A 26,693-nucleotide genomic window follows, 5' to 3' on the forward strand; every position below is an offset into this window, starting at 1 on the left:
ATCACATTTGGTCATTGACTATTAACATTTTCAAATTAGGTGCATGACTATTCATTTTGTATCACATTTGGTCTTACCGTTAAATTTTCTGGCCAAATTTCTAGCGAAGTCACCGGTGGCCGACTAGTTTATTTATTTTTTATTTTAAAAATTATTTTAATACTCCGTAACTTTTAAATTAAAAAAAAAACTTAAAAAAAATAATAAAAAAAAAAAGAAAAAAAAAAGAAAACGCCGGCCACCCCCGATGACTTCACCGAAAATTTGGCTGAAAAATTTAATGGCAGGACCAAATGTGATACAAAATGAATAGTCATGCACCTAATTTGAAAATGTTAATAGTCAATGACCAAAAGTGATACAAATTGAATAGTGATGGATCTAATTTGAAATTTTTAATAGTCAAAATCAAAATTGATACATGTATTATAGTTGAAGGACTAAAAATGATTTTTCTCTTAACAAAATTAGGACTTAAACACAAATAATAATTATAATATTTATAGACAGTGTGCTAAATTTACGTTTAAGTCTTAAATCACTAATTTTAAAATAATTGAGAGAATGTAGATACATGAATAATTAAGAAAATAATTGAGAGAATGTAGATACATGAATAATTAAGAGAAAAATACATCACTCACTCATTTTCTTTTTTTAATAACTAATCCAAATATCAAATATTAAACTAGTACAATAATAATGTTTCACCCATGGTCTTCTCTTTCAGGGCAGCTTCCCATCATTCGTTTACCATTCAAAGCCTTGAAGTGCAAGTTGTAAATTTCAATATACAAGTCAAAATTGAAAACTAGCAGCAGGTAGAAAAGTCTTCTAACCAGATATTATAAATTTATAATAAGGTCCAAAAATAAGGAATTAATCTAAGAAAAGATGATGGAAGCAACATTGCCATACATATTTCTCTGTGTTATTTTCCTCTTCATAGCTTTGAAACGTTTCTCAGGAAGAAGATATCACAACCTTCCGCCAACTCCCTTTCCCAAACTCCCCATCGTAGGCCATCTCCACCTCCTAAAACCGCCAATCCACCGGAGCCTTCACAAAATCTCGCTTAAATATGGCCCAATTTTCACAGTCCAGTTCGGCGTCCGCCGTGTCGTGGTGGTGTCATCACCGTCGGCCGTGGAGGAGTGCTTCACGAAAAACGACATCGTTCTAGCCAACCGCCCTCGCACCATGGCCGGTAAATACCTCGGCTACAATTACACCAACTTATCCGGCTCCCCCTACGGCGATCACTGGCGCAACCTCCGCCGCATTTGCGCGCTGGAGATCTTCTCCACCAGCCGTCTCAACTCCTTCAAATCCATCCGGCAAGACGAAGTCAAGATTCTGCTGCAGAAATTGGTTCAATCTTCGCGGCATGGGCTCGGGACAGTCGAGCTGAAATCTAGGTTTTCCGAGCTGTCCTTCAACATAATAATGAGGATGACCGGTGGAAAACGGTATTTCGGTGTGGAGGAAGACAACAAGGAGGCTATGGAGTTCAGGGCGCTTATAAAAGAGGCGTTTTTGTACGGAGGAACATCCAATCTCTTGGATTTTCTGCCGTTTTTAGGGTGGATAAATTACAAGAATCTGGAGAAGAACTTGAAGAAGCTCAGTGAACGGATGGATTCATTCTTGCAAGGGCTAATTGATGAGCACCGCCTTGACAAGAGCAGGAATACCATGATTGATCATTTGCTCTCTCTGCAAGAATCACAACCAGAATACTACACAGATCAAATCATCAAAGGGCTTATGATGGTAAGAACACATGCCAATCTATTTGATAATAAGGCTATAATTTTCATCTGGTTTAATTTACTCTTATCGTCCTTTACCAGCTAGTGTAGATATATTTATTCAATAAATACAATAGAATGGTACTTGATGGTAACTCCAATCAAGTTAATTGGAAGATTAACTTGTTAACCATAAAGTTATTGAACTCTTAATCAGAATTGTCTATTGACTTTGCTTCTTGTTTGAGACAGTCTATCATTCTTCTTACCCTTTGTTTACTTAATTACAAGGCGGGGTTTATTTTTGCACACCTTGGGATAGTAACCGAGGGTTTCGCTGATCACCCAAAATAAACAGACTAAAATTTACATATGCATAAAGTGAGTGTAATAAATGAAACGCAGGTGATGTTGCTAGCTGGAACGGACACCTCTGCAGTGACAATGGAGTGGGCAATGGCCATTTTGCTTAACCATCCAAGGGTGTTGGACAAAGCCAGAGCTGAGATTGACAATCTTGTAGGACAAGAACGGGCTATTGAAGAAGAAGATCTCCCGAAGCTGAAATACTTACAGAGTATTATTTTAGAGACATTACGATTGTTTCCAGCTGCGCCATTACTAGTACCCCACTACTCATCTGATGACTGCAAGATCGGGGGATATGACATTCCGCGCGACACAATGGTATTGGTGAATGCATGGGCCATTCACAGGGACCCCAAGGTGTGGGAAGACCCCACAAGCTTCAGGCCTGAGAGATTTGATGGTGGAGAGGGTGAGTCAACCAAGGTGCTGCCTTTTGGAATGGGGAGGAGATCATGTCCGGGTTCTGGACTTGCTCAGAGAGTTGTGGGGTTGGCTTTGGGATCGTTGATACAATGTTTTGAGTGGCAGAGGATTGGGGAAGAAGAAGTTGATTTGGCTGAAGGGAAAGGAGTCACTGCACCTAAAGCAGAGCCGCTTGTGGTTAGGTGCAAAGCACGCGATTTTGCTCACGAAATTCTGTCACAAAAGGCCTATTGATGAACAGATTCTATGGCACCAAACTGGGATGGTGTTTTTGGTTAAGGAGAAGATATTTTGTTTTTTGTTTTTTTTTTTTTTTTTGTTTTGTTTTTTTGTTTTTTATTTTATAATTAGAATGTATTGTGAGTTGTGACAAGTGATGAACACATACTATATATACACTTAGTAGTCATTGTTAGGCCCACATGGCAGCTCAACGTACTGTGTGTCGTCACAAGTATTCATTATTAGGATATTTTAATTTCTATGCATTTATTGTTAAATTATATTGAATATTTTTTTTTTTGGTAAATAAATTATATTGAATAGGCAAAAACTTGTGTGAGACCGTCTCACCGTGAGACGGGTCGAGTCGGGTCAAGTCAAGATGAAAATGTAATACTTATACGCAAACAAATGTCATACTTATATGCTCAAATATAATACTAATCGAGAATAATTTTTTTGCTACTTATAAGGATAAATGTAATATTTTTAAGAGAAAATACAATACTTTTACATTTCGACTAAAAAGTGTTACATGTTCCCTCAAAAGTATTATATTTTCCTTTATAAGTAAGGGACACATGTCAACATTACTTATTATGAAAAATGTAATACTTTTTCTCTTATAAGTAACAAAATTTGTATTATTGATTAGTATTATATTTGAGCATATAAGTATGATATTTGCACATATAAGTATGACATTTGCATGGTGCTTCGACCCGACCCGACCCGTCTCACGAATAAGGATCAGTGAGACGGTCTCACACAAGTGTGACCCATTGAATATTTACCGTTGATGAATTTGATAGCGAAATGTTATTTATGATATAGGCAAACAAATTCAAAGGTAAAATAAAAGTGTGCAACATTGCATTATATCTCACCCAAAATGATTTCTACTCGTTAATTTGATCATATATGTATAGATTGCTGTAGAAAGATACGATTAGAATTAACTTAAAGGGTTACAACTCTTAGTATAATTAACTAATAATTATTATAGTAATTAAGCTAATAATTATATCCATATTAGTATAGTTACAATTAAACAAAGTTCATTGAATTTTTATTTTATAATTACAATTAATTTTTTGATAATATATATATATATATATATATATATATATATATATATATATATATATATAGAGAGAGAGAGAGAGAGAGAGAGAGAGAGTAGAGTTCAGGTGCGGCCTACTCCATAGGTGCGGTTGTGCGACTATTTTGTAGCAATTAGATTACAGCAAATCAACGCTCAATATTGTTCCCTCATTGGCGCCACGATCTAAAACCCGCAACATCCTAGGGACAGTTTTGTCTACTCACTCGAATTCAAAAGTCACAAGTCCCAAGAATGTGTATTGGTGTGTTTTAATTGTGTATTTTGTGCATTTTTAACCTTACATTGGTGAATTTGAGGATCCGTGTTCTTGTATTGATATGAACATGTGTTAAAATACACATCATTCTATGTACTAAAATGCACCAGAGGACAAATTAAAACACATCATTCCACATCATAACCAAATGCACCTATTCACTTAAAATGCATCAACATACGTAATAAAACGTACCACTTTACGTATTAAAATGCACCACAACGTGCCTCATGCATGTATTATAAACATGCACTATTACATATATTAGAAAATATGTGCTAAAATACGCATCATTCTACATATTAAAATACACCACAATGTGTGTTAAAATGCACAATTTTACTTATTGTAAATCCTCATCCCAGATTATAAACATGCATTATTACACTTATTAGACAATATGTATTAAAATACACATCATTCTACGTATTAAAATGCACCAGAGGACGGATTAAAACACAATATTCCACAACAAAGTTAAATTTACCAACATATGTAATAAAACGCACCACAACATGTATTAAAATGCACCACACAATGTACTAAAATGCACAATTTTAATTATTTATATACATGCACTTAATATAGATACTAAAATTACCATAACACCCTCCACTTAACATACACGAATTGCAATTTTCTAAACACTAAGATCATACTGCCATCGTTATATTACTCCAATCCGCCGACAAAAATGCAATCACATGACCGCATGGGAGCTCCAGGCCGCATATAAGCCAAAATCTATATCTATACATACATACATATATACATACATATATATATATATACATATATATATATATTTATTTTTTTATTTATTTATTTATACTTAAGGTATAATACTATGATAACAAAATAAATTATCATTCAGATTCTTCTGTATAATTATTATGGTAATTTTATCGTAATCTCTCTCTATATTTTTATTCTTAAAGTATAAACATATAATTGCACAATATTAGTATAATTACATAATTATTATTATGTTAATTAAGGAATTAATTACATATATATTAGTATAATTGACTAATAATTATTATACTACGTATTAATTAAGCTAATAATTAGACGAATATTAGTATAACTACAATTAAACATGAGTTGTTGGATTTATTTTACAATAATTACAATTAACTCATTCATATATGGGGGAGGGGAAAAAAGTAAAGGTCATTTGGGGGAAAAGAATATACTTAAGGTATAAAAGTATAATTGCACATATATTAGTATAACTGCCTAATAATTATTATGGTAATTAAGCTAAACATGAGTCGTTGGATTTATTTTTATACGAGGAGTAATAATTATAATTAAATTATTTCTCCTTTTTTCATATTTATTTTAGTAATAAAAATATAATTACAAAAATCATATTACATATCGATTTTCCAAAATATATAATTGCAGACAAACGCGTCATATATTATTCAATTAATTGAGTAATACTTTTGCACTAATCTACTAATCAAATAAATGTACATTTTCAAATATTATAATTATTTATAATTTTATCTTAAATTTTATTATCTAAATATATAATAAAAAAATTTATCCATGCATTGCACGGGTAATTTACTAGTTCAAAGGTAAAATAAATTTAATTTGTGTAATATTGCATTATATCTCACCCCAAATGACTTCTACTCGTTAATTTGATCATATATAGATTGATGTGGAAAGCTAAGGTACAATTAGAATTAACTTAAAGGATTACAATCTTAAAAAAATTAAGAAAATTGTACTTTTTGTTCCTAAGTTATAAGATAATTATAAAATTCGTTCTTAAGTGTTAGTTGTGTTCACTTTTTGCCCCTAAACTATTATTGGTGTTTCACTTTTTGTCATTTTATTAACTTTTCATGCTCACTTTTCATCATTAAGTTATACTCACGTTGCTATTTTCGTCCCTAATATTTTGTTAATAAAGGGATCGGACGAAAACTACAACACCAATGATAGCTTAGGGACGAAAAATAAACATAACCAATAATTAGTGATGAATTTTAAAATTATCATATAACTTTTTCTCCTAAAAGTTACAAAGATAATTTTAAAGTTCACAAAGCCCAAATTAGCCTAGAAGTCAAAATTGCAATGCGGAGTTAGTGCTAATAAATTTGCGAGTTTATTATCGAAATGTTCCTCGACTGTTGCAAAATTATTAATTTGGTCCTGAATAATTTTTTATGCCCAATTAAGTTCCTCGACTTTGAAAATTTTAATCAATTTGGTCTTCTGTTTATTTTACCGTTAAAATCGAGACCAAATTAGTAATTTTGCTATAGTCAAGGGACCAAATTGGTAATTAATTTTTCACTGAAATGATCACTTGACTATAGCAAAATTACCAATTTTGTCCTGATTTTAACGGCAAAATAAACAAAGGACCAAATTGGTTAAAATTTTCAAAGTTGAGGGATTTAATTAGACACGAAAAATTATCGAGAACCAAATTGATAATTTTGCAATAGTCGAGGGACCATTTTAGTAATAAACTCTACATTTGCTTACTGTTGACTTTTTTTTTTTTGGTGAATACTGTTGACTCTTCTAAACATGCATGTCGAGGGCATTTTTTCTAGAATGTATATATGGCACGAAAAAATGCCACGGGTTGAATTGTTATTAGAGCTGCATGCAGAGTTTGTTGTCAACAAGCCTGAAGTAGTGCGTACGTAGGTGGTGATGCATGCATGCATGCATCAAAGCGTCAAGTCGTCAACATTAATTGTTTGAATATTCAAAGCCGCCTTAGCTTGACGAGAAATCTGCATTGTAAATTTAAACATACAGTAAAACTGAAAACTATTAGGACGTAGAAAAGTCTTGTGAGCAGAGATTATAAATTATAATAACGTCCACAAATAACAAAGAATTATTATTGTAAAAAAAATTGAAGATGGAAGGTGCAAGTTCAATATACATATTTGTTTCTGTTATTCTTGTCTTCCTGCTAGCTTTGAAACGTCTGTCAAGGAAGACATATCACAACCTTCCTCCCACTCCATTTCCCAAACTTCCCATCTTAGGCCACCTTCACCTCATTAAACTACCACTGCAACGGACTCTCCACCAAATTTCTCTTAAATATGGCCCCATTTTTGCCCTCCAGCTCGGCGTCCGCCGCGTTGTGGTGGTGTCATCGCCGGCGGCCGTGGAGGAGTGCTTCACCAAGAACGACGTCGTTCTCGCCGACCGCCCTCCCTCCGTGGCAGGTAATTACCTCACCTACAACTACACTCTCGTGACCAGCGCCAACTACGGCGATCACTGGCGCAACCTCCGCCGCATTTGCTCGCTGGAGATCTTCTCCACCACTCGTCTCAACTCGTTTAAGTCCGTCCGGCAAGACGAAGTCAAGATTCTGCTGCAGAAATTGGTTCAAACCTCGCGACATGGGTTTGGGACAGTTGAGCTGAAATCTAAGTTTACCGAACTGTCTTTTAACATAATATTGAGGATGACTTCTGGAAAACGGTATTTTGGTCTGGATGAAGACGACAAGGAGGCTATGGCGTTCAGGGAGCTTATAAAAGATGTGTTTAAGAGAGGAGGAGAAGTTTTGGATTTTCTGCCATTTTTAAGGTGGATAGGGTACAAGAATCTGGAGAAGAATATGAAGAAGCTGAGTGAAAGGTTGGATTCATTCTTGCAAGGACTAGTTGATGAGCACCGGCATGACAAGAGCCGAAACTCCATGATTGATCATTTGCTGTCACTGCAAGAATCACAACCAGAATATTACACAGATGAAATCATCAAAGGGCTTATGATGGTAAGAACACTATTTGATAATCAGACTATAATTTCATTTGGTTCACTCCGTCCTTTAATAAATTTATTCAATACATAGTCTCGAATAGTACCTGACAGTAAATCCAATCAAGATGATTGGAGGATTAACTTGTTAACCATAAAGTTACAAGTTGAACTCCTAAACAGAATTGCCTATTGATCTTAGCTTCTTGTTTGAGACAGTCTGCCATTCTTCTTATCCTTTGTTTACTAAATTACAAAGTGGGATTTATCTTTGCCCACCTTGAGATAGTAACAGAGGATTTTGCTGATCACCCAAAATAAACAGACTAAAATTTACATATGCATAAAGTGAGTGTAATAAATGAAACGCAGGTGATGTTGCTAGCTGGAACGGACACCTCTGCAGTGACAATGGAGTGGGCAATGGCCATTTTGCTTAACCATTCGGAGGTGTTAGACAAGGCCAGAGCTGAGATCGACAATCTTGTGGAGGTGTTAGACAAGGCCAGAGCTGAGATCGACAATCTTGTAGGACAAGAACGGGCTATTGAAGAAGAAGATCTGCCTAAGCTCAAATACCTACAGAGTATTATTTTAGAGACATTACGATTGTTTCCAGCTGGGCCATTACTAATACCCCACTACTCATCTGCTGACTGCAAGATCGCATTACTAATACCCCACTACTCATCTGCTGACTGCAAGATCGGGGGATATGACATTCCGCGTGGCACAATGGTGTTGGTGAATGCATGGGCCATTCACAGGGACCCCAAGGTATGGGAAGACTCCACAAGCTTCAGGCCTGAGAGGTTTGATGGTGGAGAGGTTGAGTCAACTAAGGTGCTGACTTTTGGAATGGGGAGGAGATCATGTCCGGGTTCCGGACTTGCTCAGAGAGTTGTGGGGTTGGCTTTAGGATCATTGATACAGTGTTTTGAGTGGCAGAGGGTTGGGGAAGAAGAAGTTGATTTGGCTGAAGGGGAAGGAGTCACTGCACCTAAAGCAGAGCCGCTTGTGGCTAGGTGTAAAGCCCGCGATTTTGCTCACAAAATTCTATCACAAAACGCCTAGAGAAGATTTCTATGGCATCAAACTGGTGTTTTTGGTTAAGGAGAATATGTTTTGTTTTTTTATAATTGGAATGTATTGTGACAAATGAATAAGTGATGAACACATACTATATATATACTCTCAGGCATACTCTCTCTCTCTCTCTCTCTCTCTCTCTCTCTCTCTCTCTCTCTCTCTCTCTCTCTCTCTCTCTCTCTCTCTCTCTCTCTACACACACACACACACACACATTATCCTTTCATCTCTAGTCATCATTCTTGGTGGAATCCAATTTGAATATAGGAAGCCAGACTTTTATTCCAAACTAAAATCTTTATAAAGACCCCTGTTCACAATCACAACCAATCATATATATTACTAAATATTACTAATAATTATGAATTTATGATAAATAAAATTAAAAATATTATGAACAAATAATACTAAAGAACTTATTGCCTTATAAAAATTTGAAATATATACATAATAATTTATAAAATTCAACATATATACACAATAATTGAAAAAAAATTGAATTATATATACAATATTTTCTAAAATTTAAAATATATACACAATAATTCAAAAATCTCGATGTGTGTGTGTGTGTATATATATATAATTCCTAAAATTTGAAATATATTAATAAGTAATTCTAAATATATTAAAATAATTATTTTTTACTTACAAGGTGGTGCGGTTGTGGAGCGGCAGTGACGGTGGCACGGTAGTGGTGAATGGCGTGAGGAGTAGGGCGCCAAGGCATTGGTAGTGGACGAGGAGGACTTCTCTGTGGCAGTGGCGGCTGCGTTAGGAGAAGAAAAAGAAGAGAGTTGTGACAATAGTGGTGGTTGTTGGTGCGGCGGCAAGGTATGGCGACAATGGCGATGGTTGTTGGTGCGGCAATAGGTTTCTTTTGGCTGTAGGGCGGCGGTGAGGGAAGAAGAGAAGGGAAGAATAAGAAACAAATGAAGAAGAAAAGAAAAGGCGAAAAAATTTTCATCAACGATGGGACATCGATTTTTTGTTAAAAATCAATGTTGTATCGTATTTAAATTTTTTAAAATTTTATAAAACATATGGCGTCGGTTAAATTAACTAACCGACTTTATATTAAAAATAAAAAAAATACACTATACGGCATCAGTTATTTACATATTCGACGTTGTATGGTATAAATTTTTTTATTTGTTTAATATTTCATATACGGCGTCGGTTATGTAAATAACCGACGTCGTATATTATACTCTTCTTTTTTATTTTTATTTGTGACATACGATGTTGATGTTTTTAGAAAATCATTTATCGTTTTGACGTCGATTTGACAAAAAACTGGCGATATATGTGCGGCGTTATATGTAATTTTTGTAGTAGTGAATAACGCAACAAATAAATGAATTTGCTCCAAAAATAAAAAAAATTATGAAATACAAATTAGAAAGTTAAGAAACCTTAAGATATAGAATTTCAACATATTTATTTACTTAATTTGCTATTTTCAAAAATCTTAAATACTCCTACAAATTTAGTCACACCACACTGGTTGTAGAGGTAAAATTTATCACAAGTATTCATTGTTAGGATATTGTAATTTCTATACATTTAATACTAAATTATATTTAGGGTCACACTTGTGTGAGACCGTCTCACGGGTCTCAATCCGTGAGACGGGTCGGGTAAACATAATTTGGGTCATATTTAATTTATGGGTTTGTATTATGAGTTGGTTTGTTTGGGTGCTATTTTTTCAACAATTGGATACGGGCTTTTTAAAGCCAGTTTTATTCTGTTCAGCAATTTTTAAAGAACCCAATTCCCGTGGCCCCAAGGTTACTTGATCTCAAATGTCAAAATCTTTAAAATTATGGAAATATTACTCTGTCCGGGGATTAGTAATGATCATTGGCACATGCATTTTCATTTGTTGAAAGTTGATTGAATATAGGACATGAGAAAATAGTTTTTGCTATATATAATTAATCAACATTTTAATCATCAAACACAATATTTAATAGCATAAATATACTACTTTATAGAACAAATATATAATCAACACTTTAAACATTAAATTTATACTTTATAGCCTAAATCTAGTACTTCATAGCACAAATGAAAAATCAGTAATTTAATCATTAAATCTAATACTTTATAGACTAAATCTAGTACTTCATATATATTACAAATATATAATCAACACTTAAAGCATTAAATCTAAGAAGTTATAGCCTAAATCTAGTACTTTATAGCACAAATGAATAATTAACACTTTAACCATTAAATCTAATACTTTATAGCCTAAATACAATATTTCATTGCACAAATGAATATTCACAATATTAACCATCAAACACAATACTTTATAGCCTAAATATACCACTTTATAGCACAAATGAATAATTAACATTTTAACTATTAAATCTAATACTTTATAGCCTAAAAGTCTAAAACTACTAGTTACTTCATAGCACAAATAAATAATCATAACTTTAATCATCAAACACAACCTTTATAACACAAATATATTATTTCATATAACAAATGAACAATCATAACTTTAATTATCAAATACAATACTTTATAGCACAAATATACTACGTCATAGCACAAATGAATAATCATTACTTTAACAATTAAATATAATACTTTATAGTCTAAATCTAGTACTTCATAGCACTCAACAAAAAAAATCTAAGTACTTCATTCCACAAAGAAAATAAAATTAACATTTTAAGCATTAAATATAATACTTTATATCCTAAATCTAGTACTTAATGGCACAAATAAATAATCATAACTTTAATCATCCAAAAACAATACTTTATAACAAAAATATATAATAAACACTTTAAACATTAAATCTAATATTTTATAGCTTAAATCTAATACTTCATAAAACAAATGAATAATAATAACTTTAAGACTTAAACATAATACTTTAAGCATTAAATCTAATACTTTATACCCTAAATGTAGTACTTCATAGCCAAATGAATAATCATAACTTTAAGGCTTAAACATAATACTTTAAGCATTAAATCTAATACTTTTTCTTTTTTTTTTTACAAAATACTCAATTTCATTGAAACTCAAAACTGTCTATCTACAGGCAAGCAGGCCCAAAAGTGACAGTATGCTAAAAACCAATGGCTAAAGCCTTACATCAACACCAACTAGCTAAGTAATCAAGGCCAAAAGGCTCTCAAGTACAATAAAAGAGTTATCATATCATAAGCCTAATGCCTCCTTCACCAACCATCCTTACCAAAAGCTATGCAATCTCAAGACTCTTACCCCACACAAGAGGGTGAGACCAATGCCTAAAATCCCAAATGGCCATATTAGCTAATTCCCAACTACCCTTAAGGCCACCACCCGTCACTGGGGTACAGATCTCTGCATTTCATCCCCAATGACCTTAATAGTGATCACCCTAAGCAATAGTTCTCACCTACTCCACCCTTAACCTCAAGGACCCCCCCCCCCCAAGTGTACGAAGCTTCGTATTTGCTTCACCCGGGAGTTGACGGCCCATGAAGCCAAGCAATGGCTCCCTCTCCCATGCCACCCTTAACACTCAGGTAAACCCCCCGCACAGAGCTCTGCGTTTTAACTGGGGAAGGCCTTTACAACACAAATGCTAAGAAATGGCACACCATCTTCTCACCATACACCCTCTTTTTCTCATTTCCATTCTGTTCATTCCTCCACATTTTTTTAAAACATTCATTCCTCCACATTAATCCTTCTTTCATCCACAATATTTTCAACCATTCAAAGGCACTCCCACCACCTCAATGTGTATGTTATGCAAGAAACATGCACCACTTATAACTCAATAACAAATGCTCAACAAGGGAAGCTATAGATTTATGATATTAGAACCCCCTCTCATGTAATAGCCCCCCAACCCCAATTGCCTACCTATCTTCTGCTCATTCAATCAAATATATAAACTAATTTCTACAAAATCATCAACAAATTAAAATGACCTGACTCAGTTTCTGATTCAACAAAGCCTCATTGTCACAGCTTCCTTACTGTCAACCTGTGATCTGCTGCAATCCTTTCATCTGTCATTTAATTTTAGTCTGCTGCAACATACCAAAATCAAAAGCTCCCAACTCAGCTCCACATTCAGAGCCTCACTGTTAGGCTTTACCTTTTCTAACTACTGCTACACTAACCTGCATCAAAGAAAACAAAATTATTAACCCTCACAGCTCCCATTCTCTCATACCCCCTCTACTTTTATCACCTCTCATTCTTCTCATTTTTTCTTCACACTCATTTTACCACTCTCAAATGATCACACTCATTTTTCTTCTTGTAATCAAACTTTACACCTTCTCTCTTTTTTAGCCTTTTCTCCCCTCTTTCTTATGCACAAAACCCTTCATAGCACAAATGAATAATCATAACTTTAAGACTTAAACACAATAGTTTAAGCATTAAATCTAATATTTTATACCATAAATGTAATACTTCATAACACAAATGAATTGAATAATCAATACTCTAATCATCAAACACAATATTTTATAGCACAAATCTAATACTTTATAGCACAAATGAATAATCACAACTTTAAGACTTAAGCATAATACTTTAAGCATTAAATCTAGTACTTGTTACCCTAAATGTAGTACTTTATAGAACAAATGAATAATCAATACACTAATCATCAAACACAATACTTTTTAGCACAAATCTAATACTGAGAACATCCAGTGACATATTATTCTTGCTTTGCTGACTATATGTGTTATTTCCTCATCTGTTTGATGATGTTGTTGTTTTCATTTTCTTTGTTCAAAGTATTGTTTTTCCCTGTAAGACTAAAACTTGGAGTCATGTTAAGAATACCTAAGATTATGTGCAATCATTGAGTAAATAGGTCGGTTAAATTCAATTCAATATGAAATTTTTGGCAAGGAAGAAGTGAACACAGAGGTTCAGTTTCAAATTTTCAGCATTTCTCAATCTAAATGTAATTAAAGTTGGAACAAGAATTACTCAAAAAATTTTGGAACAGGAATTACTCAAATTATCACAATAATTAATTATTCGCAAGCTTCCAAACATGTACTATGGCACAAAAAAGATCCATTGCAGTTTCTGCTCAAACTTAGCCGAGATGAGAGAAATTCTCATTTCCCGACTTGCAATACTTACCGGAGTTAGAGACTACAGTGGAAATGGAGGAGATGGGAGGAGGCGGAGAGCTTGACAGAAGGATCGTAGATGGGAGGAGACAGAGAGCCTGAGCGGATGAGATGGGAGCGGAGGATCGGAGATGGGTGATCGATCTTGTGGCCGAAACAGAGAGAGAAACGTTGAGGGTAGAAAATGATGAGGGGAGGGCGTGAGATGCACATGTTGACCCATTTAATAAAAGATCCGACCCGGAGATCCGTGAGACGGTCTCACATAAGTTTTTGCCTTATATTTAATATTTACGGTTGATGAATTTGATATCCAAATATTTATTTTGGATGTTTTATGCTTTAAATGCTATTTATATATGATATAGGGAAACAAATTCAAATGAAAGGTAAAATAAAAGTGTGCAACATTGCATTATATCTCACCCAAAATGACTTCTACTTGTTAATTTGATCATATATAGATTGATGTAGAAAGGTACAATTGGTAACCAACATGGTTAGCGTGGTGGTTCAGAACCTCGTCCCATAAGCATGAGGTTGGGGGTTCGATAAATGGATCAAACCATTTGGCCGGTCTCCTACCACTTAGTGTACTGACTGTAAAAAAAAAAAAGGTACAATGCAATTCGTCCCTTTATCAACTTTTTGTCCCTAAGGTATACTTACTTTGCTAATTTTGTCCATAATATTTTGTTAGCAAAAGGACGAAAAGTGCAATGTAAATAATAGTTTAGGGACGAAAAGTGAGTAGAATTATAATTGAAATGTACAATTTTTTCTAAAAATTACAAAGATGAATTTTAAAGTTAACAAAGCCCAAATTAACCTAGTAGTCCAAATTGCAATGCGGAACTAGTAGTGCTAATAAATTTGCTGACTGCTGCCTCTTCTAAACATGCATGTCGAGGGCAATTTTTCTAGAATGTATATATGGCACGAAAAAATGTCATGAGTTGGATTGTTAGAGCTGCATGCAGAGTTTGTTGTCAACACGCCTGAAGTAGTGCATATGTAGGTGGTAGCGTCAACATTAATTATTTGAATATTCAAAGCCGCCTTAGCTTGATGAGCAAGTTGCATTGTAAGTTTCAACATACATTAAAATTGAAGAGAAAGTACTACCCCTCCCCCAAATTTTTCTCTCAAACAAAATTTTAATGTTGCAAAAATTCAACCTAGGTGTCTAGGCACTGGCCGGTCATCTAGCATATCACGATAATCAATGGTCTAGGTAGTCGATCGCCAAGGCGGCGCTTAGGCGCTAACTAGGCTTCCTAAGCACCGACTAGGCGGCCTAGTCGGTCGATTAACTATTATTTTTCTAGTGTCGTCATTAATAACACTAAAATTTTCATACTCTACATGTTTTTTAAGTTAATATTTAATATTTTAATATTAACTAATAAAGTATTAAATAAGTTAAAATTATTAGTCTTAAAAAATAAAAAGAATTAAAAAAAATAAAATAATAGACAGACATCCATGCCTGATTAGTGGCGGTCTAGTCGTCCTAGGCACTAAGCGCTACTTTGACCTCTCAAAAACACTAGCAACTTTTTCAACCCCTAAGGAGCACATGTGGTAGCAGAACTCAAACTGAAAACTACTAGCCAGGCCTTGACTAGGACGTAGAAAAGTCTCGTAAGCAGAGATTATAATAACGTCCCCAAATAACAAATTAAAAAATCATTGTAAGAAAAGAATTGAAGATGGAAGGTAATGCAGGTTGGATATACATATTTGTTTGTGTTATTCTTGTATTCCTGTTAGCTTTGAAACGTCTGTCAAGGAAAACATATCACAACCTTCCTCCCACCCCATTTCCCAAACTTCCCATCTTAGGCCACCTTCACCTCATTAAACTACCACTACAACGGAGTCTCCACCAAATTTCTCTTAAATATGGCCCCATTTTTACCCTCCAGCTCGGCGTCCGCCGCGTTGTGGTGGTGTCATCGCCGTCGGCCGTGGAGGAGTGCTTCACCAAGAACGACGTCGTTCTCGCCAACCGCGCTCGCTCCGTGGCAGGTAATTACCTCACCTACAACTACACTACCCTGACCAGCTCCCCCTACGGCGATCACTGGCGCAACCTTCGCCGCATTTGCGCGCTGGAGATCTTCTCCACCACTCGTCTCAACTCGTTTAAGTCCGTCCGGCAAGACGAAGTCAAGATTCTGCTGCAGAAATTGGTCCAAACCTCGCCACGTGGGTTTGGGACAGTTGAGCTGAAATCTAAGTTTTCCGAACTGTCTTTTAACATCATATTGAGGATGACTTCTGGAAAACGGTACTTTGGTCTGGATGAAGACGACAAGGAGGCTATGGAGTTCAGGGGGTTTATAAAAGAGGTGTTTATGAGAGGAAGAGAGGTCTTGGATTTTCTGCCATTTTTAAGGTGGATAGGTTACAAGAATCTGGAGAAGAATATGAAGAAGCTGAGTGAAAGGTTCGATTCGTTCTTGCAAGGACTAGTTGACGAGCACCGGCATGACAAGAGCCGAAACTCGATGATTGATCATTTGCTGTCACTGCAAGAATCACAACCAGAATATTACACAGATGAAATCATCAAAGGGCTTATGATGGTAAGAACACATTCCAATCTATTTCATAATCACACTATAATTTTCTATCTGGTTCACCCCGTTCTTTAATATATTTATTCAATACATACTCCTGAATAAGTTGATTGGAGGATTAACTTGTTAACCATGAAGTTACAAGTTGACTCCTAAACATAATTGCCTATTGACCTTAGCTTCTTAGCTTGTTTGAGATAGTCTACCATTCTTCTTATCCTTTGTTTACTAAATTACAAGGGCGGGTTTATCTTTGCGCACCTTGGGATAATAATCGGACTAAAATTTACATATGCATAAATTGCGTGTAATAAATGAAACGCAGGTGATGTTGATAGCTGGATCGGACACCTCTGCAGTGACAATGGAGTGGGCAATGGCCATTTTGCTTAACCATTCGGAGGTGTTAGACAAGGCCAGAGCTGAGATCGACAATCTTGTAGGACAAGAACGGGCTATTGAAGAAGAAGATCTGCCTAAGCTCAAATACCTACAGAGTATTATTTTAGAGACATTACGATTGTTTCCAGCTGGGCCATTACTAATACCCCACTACTCATCTGCTGACTGCAAGATCGAGGGATATGACATTCCGCGCGGCACAATGGTGATGGTGAATGCATGGGCCATTCACAGGGACCCCAAGGTGTGGGATGACCCCACAAGCTTCAAGCCTGAGAGGTTTGATGGTGGTGAGGTTGAGTCAACCAAGCTGTTACCTTTTGGAATGGGGAGGAGATCATGCCCAGGCTCTGGACTTGCTCAGAGAGTTGTGGGATTGGCTTTGGGATCACTGATACAGAGTTTTGAGTGGCAGAGGGTTGGGGAAGAAGAAGTTGATTTGGCTGAAGGGGAAGGATTCACTGCACCTAAAGCAGAGCCGCTTGTGGCTAGGTGCAAAGCCCGCGATTTTGCTCACAAAATTCTATCACAAAATGCCTAGAGAAGATTTCTATGGCATCAAACTGGTGTTTTTGGTTAAGGAGAATATGTTTTTTTTTTTTTTTTTTTAATAATTGGAATGTATTGTGACAAGTGAATAAGTGATGAGCACATACTATATATACTCTCAGGCATAAGTTTAGTATTCATTGTTAGGCCCCCATGCCAACTCAACGTAGTGGTTGCAGAACTGAAATTTTTCACAAGTATTCATTGTTAGGATATTTCAATTTCTATGCATTTACTGCTAAATTATATTAAATATTTACGGTTGATGAATTTGATAGCCAAATATTTATTTGGGATGTTTTGTGCTTTAAATGCTATTTATGATATACGCAAACAAATTCAAAGCTAAAATAAAAGTGTGCAACATTGCATTTTATCACACCCAAAATGACTTCTACTCGTTAATTTGTTCATATATAGATTGATGTAGAAAAGTACAAACCAAAAAAAAAAAATTAATTTTAGGGAGGCAACCGGACGAGGCCGGAGAGTGGAGTCCCGGTCCTCGAATTGAACCTATTCTTCGTTCTGGCCCCGTTTCCTGATCAGGGATGGGGAATTATCCACATTCCCATCCCCGAGGAGATTTCGGGGGATGGAAATTCCCCGCTCCGTTTTTTAACAAGGGAAGAATATCTGCAGCCTCAAGCCCCATTTTTTGGTAATGGTCTATGGTGTATATTCCAATCTTTACAATAGCATCTACTTCAGCCAACTCAGTATAAATATAATATAATTATATTCGGAGACGGGGATCGGGGCGGGGATGCCCTCTCGTTCCCGCGGAGATGAGGAAATTGTCCCTTATCCCTGTCCCTATTTCTTGAAAAAAAATTCTCAAACCCGCACCCGTTGGGGCAAGAATTAATTTTCCCCGTCAGGGCGGGTTAAATTGCCATACTCTTATAAAAATTAAGAAAAATTATACTTTTTATCACTAAGTTATAAGATAATTGTAGAATTCGTTTCAAAGTGCTAGTTGTGCTCACTTTTTGTCCCTAAAATATTTGCTTTTTCGTTCTTTTATTAACTTTTCTGCTCGTTTTTCGTCCCTAAGTTATATTCACGTTGTTAATTTCGTCCCTAATATTTTGTTAGTAAATGGACAAAAAGTGCAACACCAATGATAGCTTAAGGAGAAAAGTGAGCATGATCAACAATTAGGGACTAATTCTACAATTATCGTCTGTATAATTTACTAATTTAGTAACGAAAAGTATAATTTTACCTAAAAATTACAAAGATGAATATTAAAGGAATTAATTCTAGCAATGGTCCTCCGACTATGTTGATTTTCCAAAATTAGTCCCCGACTTTTAATTTGGACAATTTAGGTCCTTTGACTTTCAATTTCTTTCCAATGTTGGTCCTTTCGTCAAATTTTGGTTAAGTTGAGGTCAAATGAAAGGGTAAAGTCTCACATATAGTGTATTATTACTCGTATTTATCATATCATATATATATATAATCTCAGTCGAAGTCTCAATTAAAGTCCTAGATTAATTGTTGTTGTTCCCCATTGTCATAGCGAAAGCTCAGACCTTTGGTTTTCGAATGGGTTGAATTGGTTTGTTCCCCTGGTCTTAGCTTTAATTTGCTGACTGCTGGTGCGTTCCTCCATTATTGAGATGTATAGTAGCGAAAGCTCTTCAAGAAGGCAAGAATACATATATGGTGAGTTGACTTCGATTAAGATTAGATTCATATGTATAGCGTATAGGACAGGAGAAATACGAGTAATAATACAATAAACAGGTGAACGAGCAATTTTACCCCTTAATTTGACCTCAACTTAACCAAATTTGACGAAAGGACCAACATTGGAAAGAAATTGAAAGTCAAGGGATCTAAATTGTCCAAATTAAAAGTCGAGAACTAATTATGAAAAATCAACATAGTTAGAGGACCATTACTGAAATTAACTCAATTTTAAAGTTAACAAAGCCAAAATTAGCCTAGAAGTCAAAATTGCAATCTGGAACTAGTGCTACATTTGCTTACATAGTTAGTTGTCAACACGGACAAATTATTCTGCGGACTCGAATTCACCTTACAAAGTGAATTTGGGTCAAAATGAACAATTTACGTACTAAATATTTACAATTTGAATTATGAACATTCAGTATGTAAATTGTGGTAAGTCCACGTGGACTTGGTTACATAGTATAACTATTGGTCAATACAACTCCAGTAGTGCGTACGTAGGTGGTGATGAATGCATGCATGAAAGAGTCAACATTGTTTGAATATTCAGAGGCTTGATGAGCAAGTTGCATTGTAAATTTCAACATACATTAAAACTGAAAGCTACTAGCCCGTAGAAAAGTCTTGTAAGCAGAGATTATAATAACCTCCACAAATAACAAAGAATTATTCTAAGAAAAGAATTGAAGATGGAAGCTGCAGATTCAATATACATATTTGCTTGTGTTATTCTTGTCTTTCTAGCTTTGAAACGTCTGTCAAGGAAGACATATCACAACCTTCCTCCCACTCCATTTCCCAAACTTCCCATCTTAGGCCACCTTCACCTCATTAAACTACCACTACAACGGAGTCTCCACCAAATTTCTCTTAAATACGGCCCCATTTTTACCCTCCAGCTCGGCGTCCGCCGCGTTGTGGTGGTGTCGTCGCCGTCGGCCGTTGAGGAGTGTTTCACCAAGAACGACGTCGTTCTCGCCGACCGCCCTCGCTCCATGTCAGGTAAATACCTGAGCTACAACTACACTACCTTAATCAGCTCCCCCTACGGCGATCACTGGCGCAATCTCCGCCGCATTTGCGCGCTGGAGATCTTCTCCACCACTCGTCTCAACTCGTTTAAGTCCGTCCGGCAAGACGAAGTCAAGATTCTGCTGCAGAAATTGGTCCAAACCTCGCCACGTGGGTTTGGGACAGTTGAGCTGAAATCTAAGTTTTCGGAGCTGTCCTTTAACATCATATTGAGGATGACTTCTGGAAAACGGTACTTTGGTGTGGATGAAGACGACAAGGAGGCTATGGAGTTCAGGGAGCTTATAAAAGAGGCGTTTATGAGCGGAGGAGAGGTCTTGGATTTTCTGCCATTTTTAAGGTGGATAAGTTACAGGAATGTGGAGAAGAATATGAAGAAGCTGAGTGAACGGTTGGATTCATCCTTGCAAGGACTAGTAGATGAGCACCGGCATGACAAGAGCCGAAACTCCATGATTGATCATTTGCTGTCACTGCAAGAATCACAACCAGAATATTACACTGATGAAATCATCAAAGGGCTTATGATGGTAAGTCCCCTCCCCAGGCCAATGTATTTGACTCATACGGTCCAGTTTCTCATAAGCAACTCTCCAATCTCTAATATTAAATTTTAATTTAAAAATAGTAAAGTTTCAGTATTAAACTTGGATCAATCAATTTATTAGTTGACTCGTCTTGCAGATAACATGAGAATCACCCATTTGATAATCATATCAGACTGGAATTGACACCAATTGATAATAAATGACAGGTGATGTTGCTAGGTGGAACGGACACCTCATCAGTGACAATGGAGTGGGCAATGGCCATTCTGCTTAACCATCCAAGGGTGTTGGACAAAGCCAGAGCTGAGATTGATAATCTTGTGGGACAAGAACGCGCGATTGAAGAAGAAGATTTGCCTAAGCTGAAATACCTGCAGAATATTATTTTAGAGACATTTCGGCTGTTTTCATCTGCACCATTACTAGTACCCCACTGCTCATCTGATGACTGCAAGATTGGGGGATATGACATTCCAGGTGGCACAATGTTGTTGGTGAATGCATGGGCCATTCACAGGGACCCCAAGCTGTGGGATGACCCCACAAGCTTCAAGCCTGAGAGGTTTGATGGTGGTGATGAGGTTGAGTCAACCAAGCTGTTAACTTTTGGAATGGGGAGGAGATCATGCCCAGGCTCTGGACTTGCTCAGAGAGTTGTGGGATTGGCTTTGGGATCACTGATACAGTGTTTTGAGTGGCAGAGAGTTGGGGAAGAAGATGTTGATTTGACTGAAGGGAATGGATTCACTGCACCTAAAGCAGAGCCACTTGTGGCCATTTGCAAAGCCAGAGATTTTGCTCATAAAATTCTGTCACAAAACTCCTAGAAAATATTTCTGTAGCTAAAGTAGAAGAATGGATAATGATTATGTATGTAGAGGAAGTTATCATCATCAAACTAATAAAACAACCTTCAGTTCACTCTGATTATGGAGCATCTCTCCACACTTCCCGGAGAAGTTGATACCTGACAGCATTAGTCCGACCAGGTTTCATTAAATTTGGAGAATCCTTAAAGCAGTCAGCAAGAATTGATGTCAATGGGGAGTCCAACTCATCAAGCTCAACATCACTGGTATATGACTTTTTGAGTGATGATAATCCACTCCTCTTTGGAGCTTGGTTCCCTATCTTCTCCAAGAAACTGGTAAGAGAGGCTGTTGGAGGGGGAGTGTATGAGGTTGATATTGCAGTGCAAGGAAACGTAGTGATACGTTCTCCAGAAGCAGCATCCATGTTGTCCTTAAGTATGAAAATTTGTAAACATGTCAAGAAAATTTCTGCTATATAAAACTAGCTGCAGCCTGGCAGCCTGCAGGTTTATCTATTGAATTGGGAGAAAGAACCAACCTCAAAATCTAAAGCCTGAAAGACGGTCTTGGGGATTGGTTCAGGGCGGAACTCATCAGGAACAAAACTGCTGAGAACCCGCTTTATCAGTGCTGGACCGAATATTGGGCAGAACTACATGCAGCACAGATTGAAAGAATCATTATATGCATTATACAGTTTTGATTTGCACAAGGTTGAGTTTGTGATGTTTGCTCATTAACAGGCACTTACTTCGTTTCTTGAGGTTTCATCGACAAGCATCTCAAATGGAAGCATCATGAGGTTGCTCAGAGCATTCAGAAGGCCGAAAGCCCTGAACGAATCCCCAATAACATTATTATCAGCAGATGGATCATCATCCTCAATGCCAATGAGATCAGTAAGCCATCTGGACCAGTTTCCAACCTACAATGAAGGGAAACCAGTTAAAATTGGCTAATTGAGCAATAGTTTGAAAGTCTGTTTTGTTAAAACTTAAAAGTGTTCAAACAAAGAGAATATGTGCCCAACATGAAGCTACAAAGAAAATTTGATGAAATGGACATCTACTTACAGCATTTTTTAACTGTGCCCCAGCCCTGAAGCTTGATTGGCCAATGGAAATTGGAAGTATATTAGGATCACTGATGGGATCAAATGCGGGATCGGTAGGCATGTCTTCAGCAGATCTTCGAAGGATGGCATTGAACATTGCCACGTCCAGCCTATTTACCAAGTGTTTCATTGCCTATCATCATGAATGTACAGACTTAGCAGTAATTTCTAGTTTTGAACAGGAAAAAAAAAAAAACTACACTCATGCTGTCAGAGAACATCTCCAGTATAAGTATTGTTCATAAACTAAAATAATTCTTCATATTCAATACCTAATGAAAACCTTGACAGATGAAATCTTCACTATTAAGTCAGCAGATCAAACAAGGAAAATAGAATGAATGTCTTCATGAGTAGAAAAAATAGTAAGAACTAAGAATGTTCTTGGCTAAATTTAAGGTTTTTTGAAGGTCAGTGTATAACTGTATACTGTATAGTGCCTAATGGCCCATCATCAGCTCTTAAACAATGACAAGTTATATATACCCTGCACTTCAAGAAACCTAGCTGTTCAAACACTTACTAGTTTAGACAGCATAGGCAAGCAACCACAGTTGTGTCCTCCTGCTCGGATTGGGCAAATCCTTTCACAGGCATCCTTAAAAGCCTTCCTCCAAATTTTTATAGAATTATTACCCTGTTCTTGATCAGCCAAAGCATGTTTACTCCCATATGTTCTCTTGACTGTTGAACCCCTAGTCCTATTAGCTTTCACAACAGCTGTTTGCATGTGTGGAGTCAGACACTGCAGACAAGAAGTGAAATTATAAGAACTAGCCGTACTAAATTTTAAAACAAATCAGCATAAAAACCTGACGACTAGAGTGATCAACCTGCCACCACACAGATTTGATAACTTTGGAGAAGATCCAGGCTTCAACTTTTTCCAATGCTTTGATGAATGAGTCTATGTCTTCCCAGTCATCAGTGTTTTTAATTAAATTATTCTTCATTCCCTCAGTTGCAGAAGGCTTCACCATTCTCTGCTTATACTTTTTATCCCATGTAGAACCACCATTGCTTCCATCATTTCCTGTAGCTTGACTGATAATTGCTCTCAACACAATACAGTTTGACAACCAGAAGGTCAACCTGTACACCACAAAAGAAATTTTAGAAAGCCAAATACATTGGAGAATTGGATTTAACCTGATATTCCAGTAAGTTCAAAATGAAAAACCCCATTGAAATATTGAATCATCCTACTTCCCTATTTTCTAACTTCATTCATACATGTCTAAGTAATAAAGAATAGGCACATACCTTGGAACATCATTGCCACATGCTCTAGAAACCAAAGCCAACCCAGAGACAGCTGCCCTGGCAGCACTTGCCTGTTTAGCTTTGGATCCTTCTCTCCATGCATGGAGATAGAATCTAGCAATACGGCGAGCTGGGGTATGAAGCTTGTTTACATAACTTCCATGTTCTGCAACTACAGAATAAAGGCCAATCTCAATGGCTGCAGCTTCCTTCAGTTCCTCTTCAAGCATCTTAATTTTAGACTCCCACTCAGGTTTCCCATTGGACAACTCAGCATCTGGAACTCCTTTTTCTATTGATGCAATACTTGGGTGCAATTCAGATTTCATTTCTTTCTTCTCAATTCTTGCTGCATTTCTAGCATATGCACTAGCATCTACCGCCACATCGTTTCTTACTTCCTTCATTATCTTACTGTCACTAAAAAGTTCACTTAGAGTGGCAGAACCCCTTATTTGGACAGACCTCACTGACTTTAATCTATCCTTGTTCATCTGCGCTCCAATAGCATTTTTCATGGAGTTCATTGTACCTTGTCTTCTCATACCATTGCCAATTACCTTATTCTGAGAATACTGCCTTGTATCCTCAAGGAGCAGTTCTTTGCTTCCCAAGTGTGTATCACTTGCATCTATAGCTTCACTTTGTTTAACTTTACTCCCTTGAAAGTCTTGGGAGTATCCTGAGTTTGTTGGTTCAAATTCTTTTCCTCCCTGAATAGGCATTTGTGAAGATGTAATTTTGGATATTAATCTGTCAATGTACTTCTCTTTGGGTTGCTGAGTATTTTCTTCACTCTTGCTTTTGCCAACAGCTATTTCTCCATGAAAGTCATTCTGCATTTTAACACCAAAAACATCAAGTACAAGGAAGAGAACCTGAAATGGGACAACCCAACCAAGTTGGTTGATTTAGTAACCACAAGATTCCAAACATTATTCTCAGTGGGAGTGACCTATTGACTTTCTTAGTTTGAGCTGGTCAGCTATAGATAACCTAGGATGGTTTGATCTTTTGCCAACTAATAAGTTTACAAGGCAGGGTTTACTTATTGCACACTTTCAAGTAGTGGCTGTGGGTTTTCCTCATCATCTAAAATACGATAAAACTCACAATGTTGGAGCTTACCCTGTACATATTTTCGGATAATGGGGTAAGTTTCCCTCGTAATCCAAAATATGAAAAAACTCACAGTAGCCTTCTTCTAATCTAGCTAGCAAATTGCATGTGAGTAATGCAAAGTATACCGAACCAACTAACGCCCCTCACATGTGATCTTATACCAAATTGTAAAATGTGTTTCTTCTCAACTAAAAGGTTAAATTAATATAAATATTATGCAATTTAAAGCATAGATAGAAAACCTAATCAACTGAAGAAATGAAGAATTATTAGGATGAATGAGATATTATAGAATGCAGTCTGATTCCAAGTACCTTCTCAATCTGAGATGGCGAAGAAGCCCAGGCAGCCTCGAAGATCGAAGAAGCAAAAGTTGAGGAGGAATGCGAGGAATTATCATCAGTATAAGAAGCAATGTCAGATTCATATTCAATCTCATCATTCACCATCTCGAACCCGGACTCTTGTCTGTCATTGTCCACTGGCTGCACCTTAACATACAGAGAAGGCTGCAACAGCCCTTTCGAACTCTTCTTACAATTCATCGGAACACTAATGGATAAACCATCTCTAATAACTCCATATTCCGCAAAGTTAATCGAAGCAGTGCCCAAAAGTTGCCCTTGACTGGCATTCTCCCTGGGAGATTCATACAGGTGAAATTCCAAGCAATTCTTCTTAAATTTCTCCCGCGATTTCTTCCCCCGACGCAGGTTTAAGAAAAGCGTGAAGGATTTATTAAATTCCAGAAAATCATCTTCGACAGTTGAAGTAACAAATCCAGAATTCCGATCCCCGTTTTCCCACTGAAGCAGCACGAACTCAACAGATCTCAACGACTCCGATGGCGGCCAGGGCCTGATCATCTGTATATGAACAACATAGTCTATTTGTAACGGAGCAAACTTTTTCTTCCTCTGCTCCCCGAGAACCATCGCTCCGAAACCCAATCGAGAAATATAGTTCTATAACCATTCAAAATCAACAACTATGAGCATATTTTTCAGATGAACCCAATTAAAAGAAGCAAATACAGACTTGGAAAAGAATACCTGAAGGCACGAGATCGATATCGACCTTGCCCGGAGTTCCTCTGTGTTTTTCACAAGCGTTACGGGCAATAGTTTAGGATTATTGTGATGATATGATGCAGGAAATTAAGGAGTTACGAGTGAAGATGAAGAACATGCGTGTCGTGCGTCCAACTATGTTTGAATTTGGAGGGAACCGGCGCGGTAGTGGAAGATCGTTAAAATCATTTAGAATATAATTATGGCCGGATTACTACTTTTTTTACCATTTCAGAATTATAATACTCATTGGGAATCATTATTCGCATGGTATGAAATATGATATACCCAAATATATATATATATATATATATATATATATATATATATATATATATATATATATATATATATATATATATATAAAA

The 26,693-nt window shown here is 36.4% G+C and overlaps 4 protein-coding genes across 7 annotated transcripts; 3 read left to right on the top strand and 1 right to left on the bottom strand.

Moving 5' to 3' along the window:
* Window positions 1-875: 875 nt before the first annotated feature.
* Window positions 876-3,046, top strand: LOC116013655 (cytochrome P450 81Q32-like). The gene is made up of 2 exons (XM_031253534.1): window positions 876-1,773; window positions 2,157-3,046. The coding sequence occupies exons 1-2, from the start codon at window positions 895-897 to the stop codon at window positions 2,775-2,777; spliced, it is 1,500 nt and encodes a 499-aa protein (XP_031109394.1). The 5' UTR covers window positions 876-894; the 3' UTR covers window positions 2,778-3,046.
* Window positions 3,047-7,025: 3,979 nt separating this feature from the next.
* LOC116013580 (cytochrome P450 81Q32-like) lies at window positions 7,026-17,956 on the top strand. Of its 4 annotated transcripts, none has more exons than XM_031253417.1 (4): window positions 7,026-7,925; window positions 8,282-8,359; window positions 8,402-8,572; window positions 17,284-17,956. In XM_031253417.1, the coding sequence occupies exons 1-4, from the start codon at window positions 7,050-7,052 to the stop codon at window positions 17,650-17,652; spliced, it is 1,494 nt and encodes a 497-aa protein (XP_031109277.1). In that variant the 5' UTR covers window positions 7,026-7,049; the 3' UTR covers window positions 17,653-17,956. The 4 variants fall into 4 exon arrangements, with proteins under 4 accessions (XP_031109277.1, XP_031109278.1, XP_031109275.1 ...); XM_031253418.1 differs by lacking the exon at window positions 17,284-17,956 and adding an exon at window positions 8,615-9,117; XM_031253415.1 differs by lacking the exon at window positions 17,284-17,956 and having other exon boundaries at window positions 8,402-9,117.
* Window positions 17,957-20,043: 2,087 nt separating this feature from the next.
* LOC116011712 (cytochrome P450 81Q32-like) lies at window positions 20,044-21,871 on the top strand. The gene is made up of 2 exons (XM_031251109.1): window positions 20,044-20,926; window positions 21,151-21,871. The coding sequence occupies exons 1-2, from the start codon at window positions 20,054-20,056 to the stop codon at window positions 21,769-21,771; spliced, it is 1,494 nt and encodes a 497-aa protein (XP_031106969.1). The 5' UTR covers window positions 20,044-20,053; the 3' UTR covers window positions 21,772-21,871.
* LOC116012849 lies at window positions 21,872-25,800 on the bottom strand. The gene is made up of 8 exons (XM_031252525.1): window positions 25,570-25,800; window positions 24,134-25,011; window positions 23,683-23,962; window positions 23,394-23,615; window positions 22,830-23,003; window positions 22,508-22,681; window positions 22,295-22,408; window positions 21,872-22,186 (listed from the first exon to the last, which is right to left on the bottom strand). The coding sequence occupies exons 1-8, from the start codon at window positions 25,798-25,800 to the stop codon at window positions 21,872-21,874; spliced, it is 2,388 nt and encodes a 795-aa protein (XP_031108385.1).
* Window positions 25,801-26,693: the final 893 nt, after the last annotated feature.

This window comes from Ipomoea triloba, chromosome 3, assembly GCF_003576645.1.
Source record: "Ipomoea triloba cultivar NCNSP0323 chromosome 3, ASM357664v1".
Classification (NCBI taxonomy): domain Eukaryota; kingdom Viridiplantae; phylum Streptophyta; class Magnoliopsida; order Solanales; family Convolvulaceae; genus Ipomoea; species Ipomoea triloba.

Bases quoted from the DNA above. Each gene is read 5' to 3' on its own strand.
- LOC116013580 (XM_031253415.1), top strand. From the start codon at position 7,050: ATGGAAGGTGCAAGTTCAATATACATATTTGTTTCTGTTATTCTTGTC. The intron at 7,926-8,281 runs GTAAGAACACTA...AATGAAACGCAG, and splicing joins TCATCAAAGGGCTTATGATG to GTGATGTTGCTAGCTGGAAC. The intron at 8,360-8,401 runs GTGTTAGACAAG...AATCTTGTGGAG, and splicing joins TTTTGCTTAACCATTCGGAG to GTGTTAGACAAGGCCAGAGC.
- LOC116013655 (XM_031253534.1), top strand. From the start codon at position 895: ATGATGGAAGCAACATTGCCATACATATTTCTCTGTGTTATTTTCCTC. The intron at 1,774-2,156 runs GTAAGAACACAT...AATGAAACGCAG, and splicing joins TCATCAAAGGGCTTATGATG to GTGATGTTGCTAGCTGGAAC.
- LOC116011712 (XM_031251109.1), top strand. From the start codon at position 20,054: ATGGAAGCTGCAGATTCAATATACATATTTGCTTGTGTTATTCTTGTC. The intron at 20,927-21,150 runs GTAAGTCCCCTC...AATAAATGACAG, and splicing joins TCATCAAAGGGCTTATGATG to GTGATGTTGCTAGGTGGAAC.
- LOC116012849 (XM_031252525.1), bottom strand. From the start codon at position 25,800: ATGAATTGTAAGAAGAGTTCGAAAGGGCTGTTGCAGCCTTCTCTGTAT. The intron at 25,012-25,569 runs GTACTTGGAATC...GTCCCATTTCAG, and splicing joins CGCCATCTCAGATTGAGAAG to GTTCTCTTCCTTGTACTTGA. The intron at 22,409-22,507 runs GTAAGTGCCTGT...TGCTGCATGTAG, and splicing joins ATGAAACCTCAAGAAACGAA to TTCTGCCCAATATTCGGTCC.